Source organism: Oscarella lobularis, chromosome 10 (assembly GCF_947507565.1).
Source record: "Oscarella lobularis chromosome 10, ooOscLobu1.1, whole genome shotgun sequence".
NCBI classification, from domain to species: domain Eukaryota; kingdom Metazoa; phylum Porifera; class Homoscleromorpha; order Homosclerophorida; family Oscarellidae; genus Oscarella; species Oscarella lobularis.
This window is the reverse complement of record NC_089184.1, coordinates 3027725-3047112: the sequence shown is the minus strand read 5'-3', so window position 1 is coordinate 3047112 and position 19388 is coordinate 3027725. Positions and strand designations below refer to the sequence as shown.

General features: G+C 46.2%; 4 protein-coding genes across 12 annotated transcripts; 1 reads left to right on the top strand and 3 right to left on the bottom strand.

Annotated features, from left to right (window-relative positions):
• Positions 1-531: 531 nt before the first annotated feature.
• On the bottom strand, positions 532-2129 carry LOC136191976 (protein mono-ADP-ribosyltransferase PARP14-like). The gene is made up of 3 exons (XM_065980422.1): positions 1432-2129; positions 1027-1374; positions 532-962 (listed from the first exon to the last, which is right to left on the bottom strand). The coding sequence occupies exons 1-3, from the start codon at positions 2120-2122 to the stop codon at positions 766-768; spliced, it is 1236 nt and encodes a 411-aa protein (XP_065836494.1). The 5' UTR covers positions 2123-2129; the 3' UTR covers positions 532-765.
• Positions 2130-4095: 1966 nt separating this feature from the next.
• Positions 4096-7804, bottom strand: LOC136191975 (uncharacterized). Of its 7 annotated transcripts, none has more exons than XM_065980416.1 (13): positions 7617-7804; positions 7446-7555; positions 7283-7380; positions 7091-7235; positions 6979-7018; positions 6704-6928; positions 6392-6532; positions 6263-6334; positions 6019-6205; positions 4892-5962; positions 4580-4837; positions 4272-4526; positions 4096-4216 (listed from the first exon to the last, which is right to left on the bottom strand). In XM_065980416.1, exons 9-13 carry the CDS (start codon positions 6191-6193, stop codon positions 4182-4184), a joined length of 1794 nt encoding a protein of 597 aa, XP_065836488.1. In that variant the 5' UTR covers positions 6194-6205; positions 6263-6334; positions 6392-6532; positions 6704-6928; positions 6979-7018; positions 7091-7235; positions 7283-7380; positions 7446-7555; positions 7617-7804; the 3' UTR covers positions 4096-4181. The 7 variants fall into 7 exon arrangements, with proteins under 7 accessions (XP_065836488.1, XP_065836492.1, XP_065836489.1 ...); XM_065980420.1 differs by having other exon boundaries at positions 7091-7187; XM_065980417.1 differs by having other exon boundaries at positions 6979-7043; positions 7283-7555.
• Positions 7805-8746: 942 nt separating this feature from the next.
• On the bottom strand, positions 8747-17812 carry LOC136192446 (protein mono-ADP-ribosyltransferase PARP14-like). Of its 2 annotated transcripts, XM_065981056.1 has the most exons (16): positions 17659-17812; positions 17504-17601; positions 17387-17446; positions 17193-17316; positions 17072-17136; positions 16765-17021; positions 16130-16198; positions 15880-16071; positions 14788-15819; positions 14476-14733; positions 14167-14421; positions 11743-14114; positions 11477-11692; positions 9818-11414; positions 9416-9763; positions 8747-9352 (listed from the first exon to the last, which is right to left on the bottom strand). In XM_065981056.1, exons 8-16 carry the CDS (start codon positions 16052-16054, stop codon positions 9066-9068), a joined length of 6540 nt encoding a protein of 2179 aa, XP_065837128.1. In that variant the 5' UTR covers positions 16055-16071; positions 16130-16198; positions 16765-17021; positions 17072-17136; positions 17193-17316; positions 17387-17446; positions 17504-17601; positions 17659-17812; the 3' UTR covers positions 8747-9065. The 2 variants fall into 2 exon arrangements, with proteins under 2 accessions (XP_065837128.1, XP_065837129.1); XM_065981057.1 differs by lacking the exons at positions 15880-16071; positions 16130-16198; positions 16765-17021; ... (3 more) ...; positions 17504-17601; positions 17659-17812 and having other exon boundaries at positions 14476-14616; positions 14667-14733; positions 14788-14969.
• On the top strand, positions 16456-19309 carry LOC136192448 (uncharacterized). 2 transcript variants are annotated; one of them, XM_065981061.1, is made up of 6 exons: positions 16456-16634; positions 16683-16783; positions 16848-18258; positions 18393-18903; positions 18955-19056; positions 19108-19309. In XM_065981061.1, exons 1-5 carry the CDS (start codon positions 16529-16531, stop codon positions 19031-19033), a joined length of 2208 nt encoding a protein of 735 aa, XP_065837133.1. In that variant the 5' UTR covers positions 16456-16528; the 3' UTR covers positions 19034-19056; positions 19108-19309. The 2 variants fall into 2 exon arrangements, with proteins under 2 accessions (XP_065837133.1, XP_065837132.1); XM_065981060.1 differs by having other exon boundaries at positions 18955-19137.
• Positions 19310-19388: the final 79 nt, after the last annotated feature.

Genomic DNA, 19388 nt, shown 5'->3' with positions numbered 1-19388 from the left:
GCCCCAAGCGCGCTAGCTGGTGAAGGGCCTGGGGACGAGGCTACCAATTGTTACCTCTTCCTCGCCTTCTTCTCTATGAACACGTTGCTTGCAATCAGCGTCTGCGCCTGCGGAGTGGAAAAGAGCCAAGGAAATTCGTGATAGCAGCTCGGGAAGAGCGAGTACCTCTTCGCTCATGTACCTTCTTCAGCGAAAGGGGCCTTCATCATACATCTATGCCTTCATCACAGTTCTTGCCAGTAACGCACGGTTGCCATCACGTGATCCAATACCCTCATCCAATACATTCAGGCTGTGTAAATCAGCAGAATCTACCTTCACAAATGAGTGGTCTCTCTCAGTCTTCCACTGGGCAATAGCCTAATGCGTGATTTCTGCTGGGACAGCGAACTATGCAACACTCATATCACGTTGCGAATTAGCAATTCATCCAATTCCCTTCAGTTCCTCAGTGCAAGCCCTTGCAATAGTCCTCAAAATGAAAAACTGTAATCGAACTTGCCAAAACCGATAGCACCCCGGGAATTTTAATGCCGATGGCAGGCCGCAGAAATTGATTAGAACACACAGTGTACTGTAAGCGACAAAACGAAAATTCATGCAAAACCGAACAGAAAGAAAGCAGAAACATGTAATGACTGTGAGTACGAAAATTGAACAAAAATATGTAGTTAGGTGAAAGTAATAATGTAAGCTGGATAAGCCATGTTGTCTCGATAGCAGCTGACAAAGATTGATGGATTGATTGTATCATCGACAGTGCTATCATAGCGATCCGTCTTGCTTCTGCTGCATAGGATTAATGACAGGAGGCTCCAGCAAACCCTCTACCCCTATTGTATACAAACCCAACAGAACTTTGCAAAGAAACATTCGCTTTTCGCCTTGAGCATTTACACGAGCATAATAATGCGATACTCTAGACTCCTTAGCAAAGTACACAGCCGCTCCAAACCGTTTGCCTAAGTAGAGAAGAGAGCTTCATAAGTAAGATACTTTTTATCTAAAGTGGAATAATAAACTTGCCCGAAGCAGTGCCTGCGTAAATTCTGTTGAAACCGTTGTCGATAACGTGCTGTACGGCATCTTCACGCGTTCCGTGATACAACTCTAATTCGAGTGTAGCCGTACGCGCTGAAATTTCCTTGGCTCGTTTAGCAGCAAGGACATCTTTTGCAAAGGAGTACTGTCGATATAAGATCGGATTCTCGATGCGCTCTATTTTCTGAATCACTCCTTGTTCGCCTCGTAGGGTAGCTTTAAAGTTTTTACTGATATCCTGATACTCTTTGCTAAAAGATAGAAGAAGTACAACGCTGACTTCTCCACGTTCTACATCAGAAGACCATGTCGAAGGAAACTCAACGACGGCCCCTATACGCGGAAAGAAAAAAAGATAAGAGGCGGATATGTGCAGAAGACTAGACAGACCTGTCGCCTCTACATCTTCACGGACTATTTTTCTTCTTTTTGAGGTGGATTGCGACGTCTGAAAGATGTTTTGGAGGTCTATCTCGTACTTGACCTTATTTATCGTAATTGCAAATTTTGCCTTGGCCTTGTTATACGCTGCTTTCTGGTACACCTTTTCAATTTCCGCATTTGCAGATTCGTCGTACGGCTTCCAGATTCCATCGTCGCCTTGCCAGTTCCAGATCACTTTGGGGCTGACTAAGGCCGCAGACACTGCATCTAATTCTCTCTCCATCATCTCCGTGAACATTTGCCCCATTCCAATCAAAGCTTCTAAAACTTCTTCTTTCTTACCTGCAACGTATATCACAGGACTGTTATCACACCTATCGCTGCCGGGGACCACATCAATAGCCAATGTGACCTCAAACCGATCGGAAATCTCTTTCAGCTTATTTTCGTCGAGAGCGGTTGGAATCTTTCCTTGGTACGCACGGCGAAAACAGTTTTCGTCGACGGCATTTTTAAGCCGACCCATAGCAGAACGGCACATATTTTTGCTTTGACCGACTATTTCAACGCGAATGCAATCCGAGACACTCTCCGCCTCCTTTCTTGTCTTCATCTTGATAGGAGCTGCAGCCTTTTTCAATTTACTGCTGAGTTCTTCAGTAAAACTGCGGATATTCTTAGTGTCTTGCTCCCTCATGACGAAGTCAATTCGTTTCACTGTAGACTTTGAATTTTTCGAGAAGAACTGACCAACTGCATGGACCATGTTCTGAGCAACAAATCGCTAGGACAGCCAAAACTGCCTGTTCCAATAGCAGGAAAAGCAACGCTATCAAGATTCAACTTTTCGGCTTCTTTGAGTGCTGATGTGATAGCTTCTCGAAGGCGATCTTCCGCCATACTCTTGTTGCATTCATGCCAACGGGGCCCATGCAACGGCATGTATAACAAACCGAGTAGTGGTTAAACTGCCGGCACTATAGTGAAAACAGCCTCGCCAGGTTGGAGACGACCGCCGTGACGTTTAGCCAACACTTGTCGGCTCTCGACCTGAACTTGGTATCCGCCTCTGTTAGCGATGACATTGGCGAGACCTCCGCAGTAATCAAGAGTCTCGTTCGCTGCATTGACAATTGCATCTACTTCATGGCTACACAGGTCACCGACAAAGAGACGAATAATGCGAGACGAATCTTTAGTATAGAAGACGCCGAGAGAAGTCAAAGACGAATCGGCGCGTCCAAATAGCCGGAAACACCTCCGTCATCGTCGTATTCGGCTTTTTCACCTAAAACTATAATGACTTTGTGCTCGTCCTGTATCTCTGTCTTTTCGTGTTTAAATTCTTTGCTGCTGACGTACTTTTGAAGACCGTGCTCTCTTAGTTCTTCCGTCTCGGTGAATTAAGAGACCATCAACGAGTGACTCGATTTTGCACTGGAGAACGTCAAGTCCGTCTCGGGTCGCTTTTAGCAGAATAGAACCCTGTTCAAAAGAAACCTCGGCCTTGTATTGCTGTAGCGAAGCGACAATTTCTTCGATATTTTTTTGGCAATAGTTGAGTACATAATCCATGCGTAATTTTTCGCGAAGCGGCAACAATTTGCTGTAAATGACGCTGCATTGAAAACTTTTGAGCAATTCGCTGCACACCTTCTTGACATTCTCAGAACGACCCGTAACCCAATACTCGTCAGATTCTTCTCCAAACCCTTCGATCTGAAGTTTAAGATCCCTGCAACGAATTCCTAAAGCGCTCGTGGCATCGATCGATCGAAGATAAGTGCGCTCTTCGTCGTCTTTGGGCTCAATTTGCTGACAGGTAAAAAGTGTTTTAACCACTTCACAGGCGGCGGAGAGGTCATCTCTAAACGCTACAATTCGAACGCCTGGATGATCGTCTTCGAGAGTAACGAGCACGGAAATCAATTGACTTTCGGAAAGAGCTGAGGTAAGCTGCGCTAATCCCGGTCCTTGAAAAAAGTCCCACAAGCGAATTTCTACCGGAAGAACTTTTACCCTAATATCACCCAAGAGCCTTAAGATTGCTTCTTTGGCGCTGTTAACTTCAAACGGTCGTCCTTTGATGTCAATTCTCCGAAGATCGGAATTAGCATTCATGGTGACTTTATCACTGAGAGCGCGATACTGCTTGCACAAGGTCAGAAGTTGCAAGCGGATTTTCGAGTTACAGGGAACTGAGTCCTCGATCACTTCTTCACGATTTTCCTTCTCTCGATGCCATTCGGCGACCAAGTTCGCACACTGAGAATGCAGATCAGAAACTGTTTTCTTTTCACCAATAAACCAAATTTTCTTTTCATCGTAATCACCCTTGACACTGCTCAAGTCTCCGCGAATAGAATTTTCTTTATGAGCGCATTCCAAAGCACGATCCCAAAGACTAGAGTCAAAGACGCAAAAATATTTTCTGTCGTACTGATCGCACATGCAAAGAAGAAACTTCATCTTTCACACGCTGCGCATAATCAGACTCCGAAGAGATAAGTTGACGACAGCTAACGCTTAAGGTTCTTGTGTCCGAGTTCCATTGCAGTTGACCAAGCTTAAACTGCCTCTGAAAGGTTCGATCTCGTTTTCTGTCAGCGTGGATAAAGTTCATAATGTCTTCTTCGACATCGTCTGGAGCCTTAAGTATGAGTTCAAACAGCCTATTCGATTGCGGCAGAACAGAAGAAATAGCAGAGGTCGGATAACGCGAATGAGATTCGACTTTGGGTTGACGACTGCAGAGTTCAGGCCAACACTTCAGATTCAGTAAGGCCTCCTTCTAAAGACGAGAAAATTTGCCCAAAAAAATATGAAATTAACAACTGAAATCGTACCTGCTGTTGTCCTTAGAGTAACAATTGCAGAATTGCAATGCAAATCTTTACTAATTTCTACAGTTTCGACCAGCGGCACAGGCGGAAAGGTAGGCAGACCAAACAGATAGTTGCGAAGAGTTCCTTTATCAACTTCTTTAGAGAGACAATCAAGACGAATGGAACGCGAAACGGGAATACGACGAAAGCAAAGTTTTGCGTCACTTTCTTCAAAATCAGAAGCATCTTTGTTCAAAGTACCAACCATTTCTTCATCTAAACAGACAAGAAATAGAGAAAGACAACGGAACAAAGCTATGTCACCCTACCAACAATGTTGTCGTCGAGGAAGACAACAGCCGTCTTTCCACCGTCAATAAACTTTGGAGTCACTTTCGATTCTTCAAGTATGCTTTGAGCTTTCAAATGCTTGACAAAACTTTCCGAGGAAACGCTGGAAGGACAATTCTCCAAAAGAAATCGATTCTCTTCGTACTCCTCAGGCCACAGCAGATCAAATGTAAGAGAACTTGATTCGTAAGAAATAGACTTCCTCTTGTGACGCTGCTTCCAAATTGTTGTTAGCCCTTTCAAAAGATATACAGCTGTTAAATATAAGTCTATGGTAACTAACTACTTGCCTTTGCGATTGGAAAAGTGAACTTTAGCGACGCATCCTCCTTCCTCCTTCCTCAACTCCAACACTTCAACTTTGCTGCTGCTTTTTAAAACTGCCTCTTGCACTACATTCGTCACTTTCTGACGCTCAGCCTCTGGAGGCAAGCCACGAAGAATTATGCAGTTTTCTTTTGGTTCAAGCGCTCTCGCCGCATCCGAAACAAAATCGTTGTGCTTGGAGACGAAATTTCCTTGCAATTGCAGCTGTTGCATTTGAAGTCTTTCAGAATGAATAGTGTACAAATTCTGAGAGTTGTAGCTGCTTTCAGATTGCAAAGAGTTTCCAGAAGATGAAAACGCAGGTCTCACACCAACAGGCCAAAGCGAGCTTGGCCCGGGAGGTGATACGTAAGGAACGGATCCGGAAAGGTATGATTGGTTAGAACAGGAACCACCAGAAATTGGAGATCGAAGATTTCCAGGGGGTCTAGGATCGCCAGGTGGTGAATACCAAAGACCACCAGAAGGTGGAGACCGAGGATCACCGAGAGGCCTAACGGGGTAGACACCGCGAGGTTGCGGCAATCCAGGGCCGAGCTGAACAGGAGGCCGAAGAGGAGGCCGCCCAGGGCTTGGCCAGTTTGGGTTGGGAAGCCAAGGCTGACTAGGACCTGAACCGCCGGGTTGAATAAGCCAATTCGCATCACCGCGATTAGCAGTGCTGCCGGCAAAACTTGATCCGTGGCTCTGCGGTCCGATGGGCGAAAAGCCATGCGTGGGTGCAAAGCTCGCGTGATACGACGGTTGATAGGGAGGAGAACCGGCGTAAGGCAAATTTTCTGTTTGTTTTGGAAGCAACGACAAGTTCCTAGGTCGACTAGCTTCGGGATCTTCAGGATCTTCATCGCGCGGCGCTGAAACTTGGTCACGTTTTCCGCCTCGCCCCCGCCCTGCTGTAGACGATGGAGACGCTCTCTTTTCATCTTGATAGGCTGAAGCACTACTGACTTGAGGCAGGACGTAAAGGCATATGTAGAGAGCGACGCCGAAAAGAGAATGATTCTGTTGAAGGACTAGCTGAGCAAGTTGAGAACCTGTATGAAAAAAAGAACACGTGCTAAGAACTTCGTATTGCGGGAACTGCTGCCACCGGAAGCCTTTGGCGTGTCGGGAAAAGTAACGACAGCGCTTGCGTCAGATAGAACAGTCACAGAGAACCGACCATCGATCCCTGTCGCCTTCACAAGGAGATTACTCAATGCCTTTTGATGTTCTTCGTAACGAAAGTCAAGGCCGGAGACATGAATTTGGGCATAATGCGCCATTTCTACGTTTGACTACGGTAAAGAAACAGCAAGCTGACGAATGCTAGGCCGCGTTTGACGATAACTCACTCATCTAATCTCACTACTTAAGTGGGATGAAACCATTCAGCATAATTAAATTGATTTCGGCTAGAAGCTGACCTGAAAAATAGAAGTATTGTACGTTACGTCTTCAAAACTCTACTGATTTCATTTCACATTTGAAATGTTCGCCTTGCGGAGAGAAATTCAAAACAATTCACAGTAAAACGAAGAGGGGATAGTCAAATGCGTAATGCCACCAATCGCATGAGATGCCGCCCAACAACCAATCAGAGGGACATCCAATACCTTTCCGGTCTAAAAGAACGAAATGTCAGTAACAGTTTCACCCCACCCCCTCCACTTCGGGAAACCAGCGGAGCACCCAAAGTGGAAGGTTAGGCTCGTCCACAGACGGCTGCTGAAACGGTGGGACCAAAAGACGTGCAAAAGTTCAGAGAAAGGCGGCTATTTGTAAACAGAACTGACCTGATGTCGAGTCAAAGGTGGGCCATGCAGGGGAGCAGGGATCAAAGGATAGAGCAGTTGACGAGACATAAAGCGATGTCTCGGTGCCGATTCTTTGCTGCAACAATTAATCAGGTTTACTGACGGCTCAATTTGAGACATCGCTGAGACGTTTGTCTCCCGCCACAAACTTCCACGCTCTTAGATGCGGTTTGAAACGCAAATTTAAGCACATGTTGCAGCTGTCTAAGCCCAAGCGCGAAATAATCGTAAGTAAGAATACGATGCGAACATACCATAGATCTCGCGCTGAGTGGGATGAATGCATTAGCATAACTAAATTCGACGTCGACCGCCAAACCTACGCATGAAAACAAGGATAGGCAAAAATTACGCTTCAAACCTCACTCGTAAAACGCTGCAAGTAGAATTGGACATCTCTGGCTTCTAAGAAGATTCCCAAGGAAATAACCCGAGTGAGTGACGGTGAGTGATCTCGTGATGCCTGCCAACCAGTAACGAATCAGATAGCAATCGGAAATTACGTTTCCACCTAAACGATACATCTTCTCAGTATCCACCCACCCCCATATATCCCACCTCATTCTGATGCTCGCCCCCGACAAAATAGGTTTGCGACGATGAGAAGGGCTAGCTCATGCAGAAGTCCTGTCATGAAAGGAAGCGCTTCAATCAAACTGAAAAAAAACACATTTGCTACAAAAAATCGCCTATTCCTTATGGTGATCGAGAAGCCCCAGACTTTCAAGCAGCATCGCCGCAATCGTAATCAAGCCATCTCTGTCATCTGCCAGGTGGACTCGAGATAGATATACTTTAGAAACCGCGTTCGATCGTATGTTCAGCTTGAGTCTGGAGAAGCCAGATCAAAAATTAACTTTAAAGATTTTCTGCTTTCGTTCCGCGTTCGCACCTCCCGAAGACGTCGCTGTCGCAAGATCAACCGAAATATGACGTTGGGCAACTGAGAGCGCGAAGAGAGCGTAGGAGACAAATCTTTAGTGTGGCCGACCTCGCCAAAGAAGCAAAACACGATAAAAACGCAGCAATGACCGGGAAAAGGCCGAGAAGACCTCTACAAGCTGCCAAATGACGACGAAACTAAACTAACATCACGTGACACTTGGTTATAGAGACCCAGGATGTGAGTGCAGAAGCTACACACCATCTATGGGACACACATTACATAAAAAGCGACAAAGCAAAAAAGCAGAAAAAAGAAAACCACAAGATAAAGAGAAACATTTAAACAAACTGAAAAAAGCGTAGCACAGACAAATGGTCTATTTTTATCACGAATTGGAAGATGTCGTGCAATGAAAAAAAGATACGCGATCCCTTGAGCCATTCAAGCTTGAGCGGGAGTGCTGCAGGACCTGGTCTCTCGACGGGTTTAAGCAACGTCACGTGAGAGAATTGTCGTGGATGCTACCATAGCATGGATCTCTTCTAGCATCCATGACCGTAGTACGTAGTATACAACTTCATTAGGCTCAGGGATGATCAAGAACATGCCGTCCTTGTGGCAACGTCTTGGTCGAAGCAAACGAAAATCGTGAGGAAGACGACGAAAACGAAATGAAGATCGAGTTCAACCGCTTATTTCGAGCGGAGTCTTGGTCATAGACGCTTCTGAATCTAACAAAATAGATATAAGTTAGAGATCCAGTTCGTCTATGGTTCAGGTCTAACTCGATTCACTGGAGAATTGCAAGATGCAACGTGGGGTCTCAACAGTAGCGAAGTTCTGTAATCTCTCTCGCGTGTTTAACCTCGTCTTTCGATAGGATTAGTCTAGTCCATCGAACAACTGTAACATCAGCGCTTTAGAGCGAATTCAGGCACCGTTCAACTGGAAAGAGCACGCGTTAACGGAAAAAGCAGAGGAATAGACAAAAGACTAAACCTTAGCGTCGCTGACCTCAAAGGCGTCTCAGGAAAGAGCGAAAAAGGCGTCTACACGCTGCCAGGAACCGACATCACATGACAGTGGGGTGGATGGACCCAGATGTGACGAACCATGACGCCCAGACAGGAAAAGAATTCAAGTAACAAGACAAAAATCGAAAGAGAAACAAATAAAAGAAAACAATAAAAAAGTGAAACAAAATTTTGCAAGGAGCTGACTAAACAAAAGAAATAGGGTAGGCTGGATAAGCCATATTGTCTCTAAAACAGCTGGCAAAGATTCTCGGATTTCTTGCATCATTGACAGTGCTAACATAGCAATCCGTTTTGCCCTTGCCAGAATTATGACTACTATAAGCGCGCTACAAGAGGTAAATCATGCACCAATTATCAAAAAAAAGAAACAGAAAAACATAGCAATACACTGACTGTAGATTTGGTAGTGCAGTAGTAGTTAGGTGAAAGTAATGATGTAGGCTGGATAAGCCATGTTGTCTCGCCAGCAGCTGACAAAGATTCTTGGATTGCTTGTACTGTCAACAGTGCTATCATAGCGATCCGTCTTGCTTTTGCTGGCATTAATGACCGGAGGCTCCAGCAAAGCCTGACTCCCTACAGTATACAAACCCATCAGAACGTTGCACAAAAACATTGGCCTTTCGTTCTGAGCATTTGCACGAGCATAATGATGTGATACTCCTGATTCCTTAGCAAAGTAAACACCAGCTCCGTACAGCTTGCCTAAAGAGAGAGAAAGAAGATTTATAGATAAAATACTTTATTAGCGTAGATCAATGAACTTGCCAACAGCACTGCCGGCGTAAATTCTGTTGAAACCGTTGTCAATAACGTGCTGTACGGCATCTTCACCAGTGCCGTGATACAAATCGAACTCGAGTTTAGCTGTACCAGCCGCTATTTCATCAGCTCGTTTAGCGGCAAGGAGATCTCTCGCTAGGGAGTACTGCCGATATAAGATCGGATTCTCGATGCGTTCTATTTTCTGAATCGTTGCCGGTTTGCCTAGTAGGGTAGCAGTAAAATTTTTACTGATATCCTGATATTCTTGGCTGGAAGACTGGAGAAGTACGACACTGACTTCTCCACGCTCTACATCAGAAGACCACGTCGAAGGAAACTCAACGACAGCCCCTACGCGAATAGAAAAGATAAGTTCATTGAAACAGATTTGAAGAATTGACAAACCTGCTGCTTCCACATCTTCACGGACTATTTTTCTTTTCTTTGAGTTGGATCGAGACGTCTGGAACATACTTTGGAGGTCTATCTCGTACTTGGCCTTATTAATCGTAATCGTAAATTTTGCCTTGGCGTCCTTAAACGCTGCTTTCTTGTACATCTTCTCAATTTCCAAATTTGCGGATTTGTCGTATGGCTTCCAGCTTCCATCGTCGGCCTGCCATTTCCAGCTCACTTTGGTACTGACACCCTCTGCAGCCACTTCGTCCAATTCTCTCTCCATCGTCTCCGTGAAGACTCGCCCAATTTCAATCAAAGCTTCGGAGACTTCAGATCTTTTTCCTGCAACATATATCACAGGACTGCTATCAGTTCCATCGCTTCCAGGAACCACATCAATAGCCAATGCAACTTCCAACCGATGGGAAATCTCTTTAAGCTTTCCTTCGTCAAAAGCGGTTGGAATCTTTCCTTGGTACGCACGGCGCACACAGTTTTCATCGACGGCTTTTCTAAGAAGACCCAAAGCAGCACGGCAAACATGCTTGTTTTGACCGACTATTGCAACCCTGATGGAATCTGGCTCGCTCGCAGATACGCTCTTCACCTCCTTTCTCGTCCTTATGAACCGCTCAGTAGATGCTGCTGAAGTGGTCGTAGTAAGTGAAGAAGGTAAAAATGACGACACGGCGGACTTAACGCCACCGAAGAATCGGCTCACCAGGCCACCACCAGATGTAGAGGCGACAGAGGGAGTTATGCGAGACTGAAGTTCTGTCTCAAAATCACTAACGCGATGAGCATCAAACACGACAATTTTAATCAGCTTCAACGACGGATTCGAAACTTTTGAAGCGAAACTTTTAGCAGCTTCTAAAATTCCGCCTGCACAGACCGCGTTGCTATAGCCGAGATTGCCTGTTCCAAGAGCCGGAATTGCTATTGACGTGTGGTTGGCTGAATTGGCTGCCGTCAAGCATTTGATAATTAAATCTGTGATAACTTGACTATTTTGAGCGTCCTTTTTGTCGGACGAGCATTTGCTTGGAGCTACCGCATAGACTATCTTGCTTCTAAGCTGACTGGTGCTCAGTTCACACACCTCGTCGTTCGATGTCCAACCTTTAGGATACTTGCTACCCCAGTCAGAATTGGCTGTCGTATCAGCTTTAAGGACTGCTTGTAAAACAATACCTTGGGTTGCGACAATTGCATCTGATGAATCGGATGTCACGCTACCCTTCTCTACCCTGACAAGGCAATTGTTGGCTAATGTCGCTTCATTTGAAGGAACTGGCGGTGCTGGCGGCCCTCCAGACGATGAGACCTGCGTTCGTATCATTTGCGGTGAACTACTTGGGTTTGCTGATGCGTTTCTAAACACCGCCAACTTAGAAGAGTCGTAGACAACGACTTTGATTGTCTTGACACTGTTCGACGAACCGGCGGTGTCACAAAACCGACTAAATCCTGCAAAGAGGGCAGCCGCAGCTTGTTTATCAGGAATACCCAAGTTTCCAGTTCCTAGCGCAGGAAACGCAATAGAGTACAGGTTGAGCGAAGCCGCTTTCTGAACGCACTCGTACACTATTTTCTCTAAGTCCTAGTAAAAGAAAATTTTTAGCTCTCAATGAAAAATTGTTTCTGACAGAGACTGGTACGTACCTGGGGAGACTGAGGACAAATGATATGAAAGACATTTGTTGCCGGAAGACTAAAACCCATTGTCACGCACACCTCTCCCGGTTTCAAAGGGGCAGATTTTCGTTTCGCTGTGCACTCTTCCTGCAATCCAGGACCAGCAACGCGAGCAATAGCCTTTGATGCCTGTGCTGCCTGCATATCAAGATTAGCATCCGTCGAGTTGACGATAGCGTCAGCCTACGTTTCAAAAAATTAAGAATAATATAAAGCATCTTCTACGTTATAACCTCTTCCTGTGTAATATCCCCTCCTTTTACAACAATGTCGACATCACTTCTTCTGCCACTCGAAAAGTTGGACGATGGCAAGGACCGTTCTCTTGGACCAGACTGCATTCTCTGCGGCCGCGGTGAGCGTGAACGCTTCATTGGTGAAGTAGCCATTTTCAATTTTCTGCTGAGTTCGTCACTAAAACAGCGGATATTTTTCGTGTCTTGGTCTCTCATGACGAAGTCAACTCGTTTGACTGTAGATTTGGAATTCTTCGAGAAGAACTTATCAACGGCAAGGACCATGTTCTCAGCCACGAAATCGCTGGGACAGCCAAACATGCCGGCTCCAATAGCAGGAAAAGCGACGCTAACAAGATTTAACTTGTCGGCTTCTTTGAGAGAGGATGTAACGGCTTCTCGGAGACACTCTGCCGCCTTGCTCTTCTTGCTCCCATGCCAACGAGGCCCAACGGCATGTATAACAAACCGAGTAGTGGTCAAATTGCCGGCACTAGTGAAAACAGCTTCACCGGGTTTGAGACGACCGTTGCGGCGTTTAGCCAACACTTGTCGGCTCTCGGTCTGAACTTGGTAACCGGCTCTTTCAACGATGACGTGCGCGAGTCCACCGCCATGATCAAGATTCTCGTTCGCTGCATTGACAATTGCATCCACTTCATGGCTACACAAGTCGCCAGCGAAAAGACGAATAACGCGGGACGAATCTTTCGTAGAGCTAAACACGCCAAGGGAAGTCGAGGACGAATCGTCATCCGCATAGCCGGACGTATCTGCCGCTTCGTCGTCGACGTCGTATTCGTCTTCTTCGCCTAAGGTAATAATGACGCTGTGTTGGTCTTGTATTTCTGTCTTTTCGTGCTTAAATTCTCTGCTGCTGACGTACTTTTCTAAACCGTGCTTCTTTAGTTCCTCTGTCTCGGTGCAGAGACCGTCAACAAGTGCTTCAACTCTTCTCTGCAAAGAGTCAAATCCGTCTTGGGTCGCTTTCAGCAGAATAGAAGGTGGATTTTTTTCGAAAGAAATCTTTGCTTTGTACTGTTGCAAGGAAGCGACTATTCCTTCGATTTCTATATTGGAAAATTTGAGCAAATAGTCTATGTGTGATCTTCCGAGAAGAGGCACCGACTTCGTGTAAATAACGCTGCCTTTAAGGCTTTTGAGCACTTCGTTGCACGCCTTCTTGACGTTATCAGCGCGACCTGTCACCCAGAACTCTTCAGATGGTGACCCAAAGCCTTCCATCCTAAGCAAAAGTTTACTGCAGACACCTTCAAAAGCATTCGCAGCCTGGGAAGTTTGAAGATAAGTACGTTGTTCATCATCTTCAGGCTCAATTTTCTGAGAGGTGAACTGAGACTTGACCAATAGACGGGCTTCGGAGAGATCGTCTCTAAACGCTGCAATTCGAATGCCTGGATGATCCTCTTCGACCGAAACAGGCACAGCACGCAGTTGCCGCTCATTCATAGCTGCGATAAGCTGCTGGAAACCAGGACCTTGAAAGAAAGTCCATAAGCGATTCTCCACGGTGACAATCTTTTCATCGATATCACCCAAGAGACTAACAATCGTTTCTTTTGCGCTGTGAACTTCATAGGTTTGTCCCTTGATGTCTATTTTCTGAAGATCCGGCCTGGAATTTAAGGTTACTTTCTCTTCCAGAGCGTGATACTGCTTGCACGACGTTAGAAGACGCAAGCGGCTTCTTGAGTGACAAGGAATCGAGTCTTCGATCACTTCTTCACGTTTTTCTTTCTCTCGAAGCCAATCGCCGATTACGGTTCCGCAATGAGAATGTAGATCCGAGACGCTTTCGCCAATAAACCAGATTCTGCTTTCATCGCGATTACCAGTGATACGGCACGAGTTACCGCGAATAGAATTCTCTTTTGAAGCGTAATCCAAAGCGCGATCCCAAAGACTAGCGTCAGAAACGTAGAGAAACTTTTTGTCGTAGACATCGCAGAGGGCAGCGACTTCATCCTTCACCTCCTTTGTAAAGTCAGATTCAGAAGAACTTAGCTGGCGACAGGTGACAGTTAACGTTTTTGTCTCCGAGTCCCATTGCAGCTCACCAAGGGTAAACTTTCTCTGAAACGTTCGCTCTCGTCTTCTATCAGCGTAGATGTAGTCTATGATATCTTCATCAATATCGTCCGGAGCCTGAAGTATAAGTTCAAAAGGCTCGTTTAACTCTGGTTCAACTAAAGGAGTTGGAGCTTCGGCAGAAGCGGCGGCGGATGTAGGAGGATTCGCGTCACTGTCTGTGTCGATAGCAGAGGTTGGGTATAGCGAATACGGTTCGACCTTGGGCTGACAGTTGCTAAGAACAGGCCACGTTGCAAGCTTCAACAGAGCTTCTCTTTCTAACAAATAGATTTCAAAAAAAGAAAAAAATTCCGGCTATTGAAATCATACCGGCGATTGTTCTTAAGGTGACAATCGCAGAATTGCAATGCAAATCTTCGCTCACCTCCACAGCTTCGACCAAGGGAACAGGAGGGGAAGTAGATAGACCAAATAGATAGTTGCGAAGTGTTCCTTTATCGACTCCTTTTGAGAGATTGCATAGACGAACGGAACGAGAAACGGGAATACGACTGAAACGAAGCTCCTTTTCGCTTCCTTCGAAATCAGCAGCATCTCTGTTCAAATTTTCAATCATTTCATCGTCTAAATAAGATGATAATAGAGAAATGACATAATAAAGAAGTCGTGTCATCGCACCAACAATGTTGTCATTGAGGAAGACGACTGCCTTATCTCCACCGTCTAGAAACTTCGGAGTCACTTTTGAGTCTTCAATCACGTCTTGAGCTTTCAAGTGTAAAACGAGTGTTTCAGCAGTAGCATTGGTTGGAATATTTTCTACAAGAAATCGATTCTCTTCGTACTCCTCAGGCCAAAGGAGGTCAAACTTAAGTGGAGTTGAACCGTAAGAAATTGACGATCTTTTGTGGCGCTTCTTCCAAAGCGTAGTGAGTCCTGATGAAAATATAATAGTACATGCGAGTTCAAGAACGGTAGTTTTGCACTTGCCTTTGCGATCTGAAATGTGCACTGTGGCGACGCATCCGTCATCCTGCTTCTTCAAGTCTATCACATTAACTTTGCTGCCTTTTGAAACTGCTTTTCGCACTACATCAGCAACTTTCTCACGCACAGCATCTTCAGGTAGGCCACTAACAATTATGCAGTTCTCTCTTGGCTCATCTGATGTCTCCGTCTCAGGAACAGCACTGTCGTCTTTGGAGATAGCATGTTCTTGCAATTGTGGTTGTTCCATTTGAGGCCTTTCAAACTGAACAGTGTACAAAGGCTGAGGATTGTAGCTGCTTTGAGGTTGTAAGGAGTCTCCAGGAGGAGAAAACACAGGTCTCGCACCACCAGGCCAAACCGAGCTCGGTCCGTGAGGAGATACGTGAGGACCGGGACCGGAGGGAAAAGGCTGATTAGGCCAGGGGCCACTGGGAAGTGGATGCCTGGGATCCCCAGAATGCGAAGGCCGAGGATCACCGGGAGGCATATCGGGGTAGGGACTGCGAGGATACGGCCAGCCAGGACCGGGCGGAAGAGGCTGACCAGGCGGAAGAGGCTGAGCAGGAGGCCAGTCAGGGCGTGGATTAGGAGGCCAAGGTTGAGTAGGACCTGGACCGCCGGGTTGAGGAGGCCAGTTTGCATCGCTACGGCCAGCAGTGCCATCAGCGAAGTTCGCACCGCGGCTCTCCGGTCTGATGGACGAGAAGCTATGTGTGGGAGCGGGGCTCGCGTGATGCGGCGGCTGATAGGGAGGAGAATCGGCGTAAGGCAAACTTTCAGTCTCTTTGGGAAGCGACGGCACATTCCCAGGTCGGCTGACGTCCGAATCTTTTTCACTCGCCGCTGAAACTTGGTTTCGTTTTCCGCCTCGCCCCCGCCCTACCACAGGCTTTGAAGGCGCCTTTGTTTTATCTTCATTGGCTTGAGGTGGCGAAGCACTAGTGACTTGATGCGAAGCGTACGGCTGTAAATGGAGAGGGTAGTTGAAAAGAAAATGCTGCTGTTGAAGGACAAACTGAGCAAGTTCCGACCCTAAGCGAAAAAGAGCACGTGCACGTGCAAAGAACGTCACATTGCGAGGACCGCTTGTACCTGAAGCCGTTTGCGTGTCGGGAAAAGTAACGACAGCACTTGCGTCGAGTAGAGGCTGCACATGGAGTTCGCACTCGATTCGTGTTGCCTTCACGAGGAGATCCTTCAACGCCTTTTGATTTGGTTCATAGCGAAAGTCGAGGCCGTAGACGAGGATTTGGGTGTACTGCGCCATTTCCACGTTCCCTGCGTCTAAGAGGGAGCGGGCCAAACAATGCCAGCAAGTTCGATGATGACTCACTTATCTTACCATTTGCCCCGAACCGAAAGTGGGATGAACCATTCAGTGTAATTAAATTGATTCCGGCTAGAGGCTGATCTAAAAGAAAGACGATTTGTTATTCGTTAAAATGCTACTTATTTCAATTTAAACTTCATTTGTGCGGTAAGCCACAAAAAATTCAGCATTTTCAGACATGAACCAGTAAGACGAAGAGGAGATAATCAATTCCATTTGCGTCAGCGACTACGTGTGATGCCTCTAATCGCGTGATCGATACCACCCAGTAACCAATCAGATGGTCATCCAAAAATACTTTTCCTGCCTAGGAGAACGAATTCTCAGTAGCAGTACCACCCCACTCTATCCTACTTCACAACACGAACGGCTCGCAACAAAGAAAAACGTCGCAGAATCGTTTGCGCGCTCATGTCTGAACAAACAACTTTTACATCACCCGGAGGAGCCAGAAAGCAGCTAAATGCCGCTGAAGGAACAAATCGGACTGGAATGGGGAGAGGTTCACACGAAACCAGTAACTATCGACATTAGGCATGTCTGATTTTAGCAAAGGGTTGTTTAGATCATTCAGGGTCCTACGGCGCAGCAAATCATGCGTACGAACAAGCGACTGTCGCTTCCACCTCGGGCGCCGCCACGCCTACCTCAGACTTCCCGCTTCAGGTACAGTGCAGGAAAATCATGACGCAGTGAAAGGAGGCGGAGAGATCGTTTGTTCCATTCACAGGTCTTCAGCTCGAGAGCACACATTGTCGTGCTATCGCGTGATATCGTCGAATTTCTTGGGATGTCGAATATCTTTCAGTTGGGCCAGCACTTCGGAGTGAAAGTTGTCAAGTGCGTCAGCCCAATGGCATTGTTCGCGTCGACTGGCGAGACGCACAACGCGGCGATAGGCAGTCTTGAAAACATTCAACAACTCGAACAACATATCATTCGCGAAATCCATACCCAGGCTTCATCCTTGGGAGGCGAATGTTCGAGTCAACACTACGGAGAGAGTGCGATGCCAGAATCTGCACAACAATTTTCTCACGGTCAACATCGTTACGAATCGCAACCTCCCACTCACCAGCACGGCAACCCTACGCATCACCGAGTTGTCATTCATGAGCCGTTGAGTCGCAGCCAACCGCTGCAAGTGAACGAAATAACGATGCGTTACGTAAACGAGTTTCTATCAAACGATACGGCATCTATAGAGGAATCGTGTCAAGTTAGACTGCAGTGGAGTTCTTCTAGCAACGATGGAGCAGCGATACTTACCGTTGTCGGATTGAATGCTGAGTCGGACGTGACAACAGCAAGAGACAAATTGGCCCAGATCTGTATAGGAGTCAGTAGCACACTTGGTGAAGAGCGTTTGCCTATATCAAAAGATACCTACGAAATTGTACGAGCTAAAGTCGATCTCGAGGCCTGTCGTGCTCTCACGAGTTACGAGAATACGGATGACGGTCCCATGTGCGTCATTATGGGGCCTAAAGAGAACGTAAGACTTACAAAACAAAAATTTCAAAAAGCTATCAAATCTCTACCGCCAACATCGGGCAACTGTTTCGCCACACTTGTACTCAAAAATCGTCTAATATCTGTGAAGAAAGGAGACCTGACTCAAGAGCCTGCCGATGCCGTGGTGAATGCTGCTAATGAGCTTCTCAAGCATTCAGGGGGCCTCGCCCAGGCTATAGTCGACGCTGGAGGAGAAAAAATACAGGTAGAAAGCAATGAAATTATCAGAATAAAAGGAAGGCTTAAAGCCGGAGACGCAGTCCATACCAAGGGAGGAAGACTTCCATGCAAATTCGTCATCCACTCCGTTGCACCGGTCTGGGATCAAAATAACCCTTCCACAACGCTTCAAAAACTGCAGCTCGCCTGCTACAACGCGCTCAGGATTGCAACAGATCTGAATCTGAAATCGATAGCAATTCCAGGGTTAGGATCAGGTTTATTCAGGATTCCTAAAGACCGTTGCGCCACCACGCTGTTCTCTGCCGTTGAAGATTTCTTTCGAAAAGTGCCCGTCTCATCTCTTACCCACATCGTATTTATAAACATTGATGGCGAAACGACGAGAGCCTTTGAGAAAGAGTGCAAGATCAGAGACACTGCCACGTCTAAGCACACTCACAAAGGTGAGTTTGTTTGACGCCCTAGTTTCAATTGAATTCTTCCGTTATCGTATACCTTGTGGCTTTTTGTTTCCTCGTTCGTTCTAAAAATATAAGACCATAGTGGAAAAATAATTTTTGACAGAAACCTTTTCTAGGAAAGAGTCCTTCAAACAACGAAGCCACTCCAGACTGCCCAATATGCTGCCATACACCAACGACTGATAATCCAATGGTAACATTACCATGTGATAAGGAGCATAGAGTCTGCGTCTCGTGCCGCGATAGACTCTCTTCACCTGTTTGCCCATTCTGTCAAAAACCGTTCGGAACTGTCAGAGGCAATCAACCTCGTGGATCAACAATGAATCATAGAATACTCGACTCGTCTCTGCCCGGATACGAGTCACACAAAACTATACAAATTATCTATGACATACCTGACGGAGTGCAGACAGACGAGCATCCGACACCAGGAAAGAAATACTGTGGAACGACTCGGAATGCCTTTCTTCCAGACAACAAGGAAGGAAGAGAAGTTTATCACCTGCTTAAAAAAGCGTTTGAGCGACGTCTTACTTTTACGATTGGACGTTCTGTTACCACTGGCCACGACGGCGTTGTTACGTGGAACGATATTCATCATAAGACAAGGCAGACCGGCGGACCGTAAGGCATTGGAGCCATTGAAGAGTAACTCATCTGATTGTTTTCTTGCAGAGACAGCTACGGTTACCCTGACCCCGGTTATCTAGGAAGAGTGAAAAGCGAATTGCACTCGAAAGGAGTCAACGAATAGGGAAAAAAATAACTCACAAGAAGGTATACGAATCACTTGTCTAGCTAGAATACGTAACATCGAAAAAATTGCAGAATTGCTCTCCGAATAAAAACGCTTATCGTTTACAATCGTCGTTCTTTAAGACCATAATATTGCCGCGAGAACTGAATAGAAAGGAGTTGATCCTGAGAGATGACGATCGCCGATCAAAACGAGACCGAGAGACGCGAGAGGTTACCTTCTCTTGCCTCTCTCTTGTTAAGGCTTCTTGTGATGTCTAAGCTCCTTCCCTAGCTTCTTTGCATCCTTAGAGAAATGTAGTAGACGTCGAATGATGTACACTGTCGCTCTACTCATCTCACCGAAGTACTTG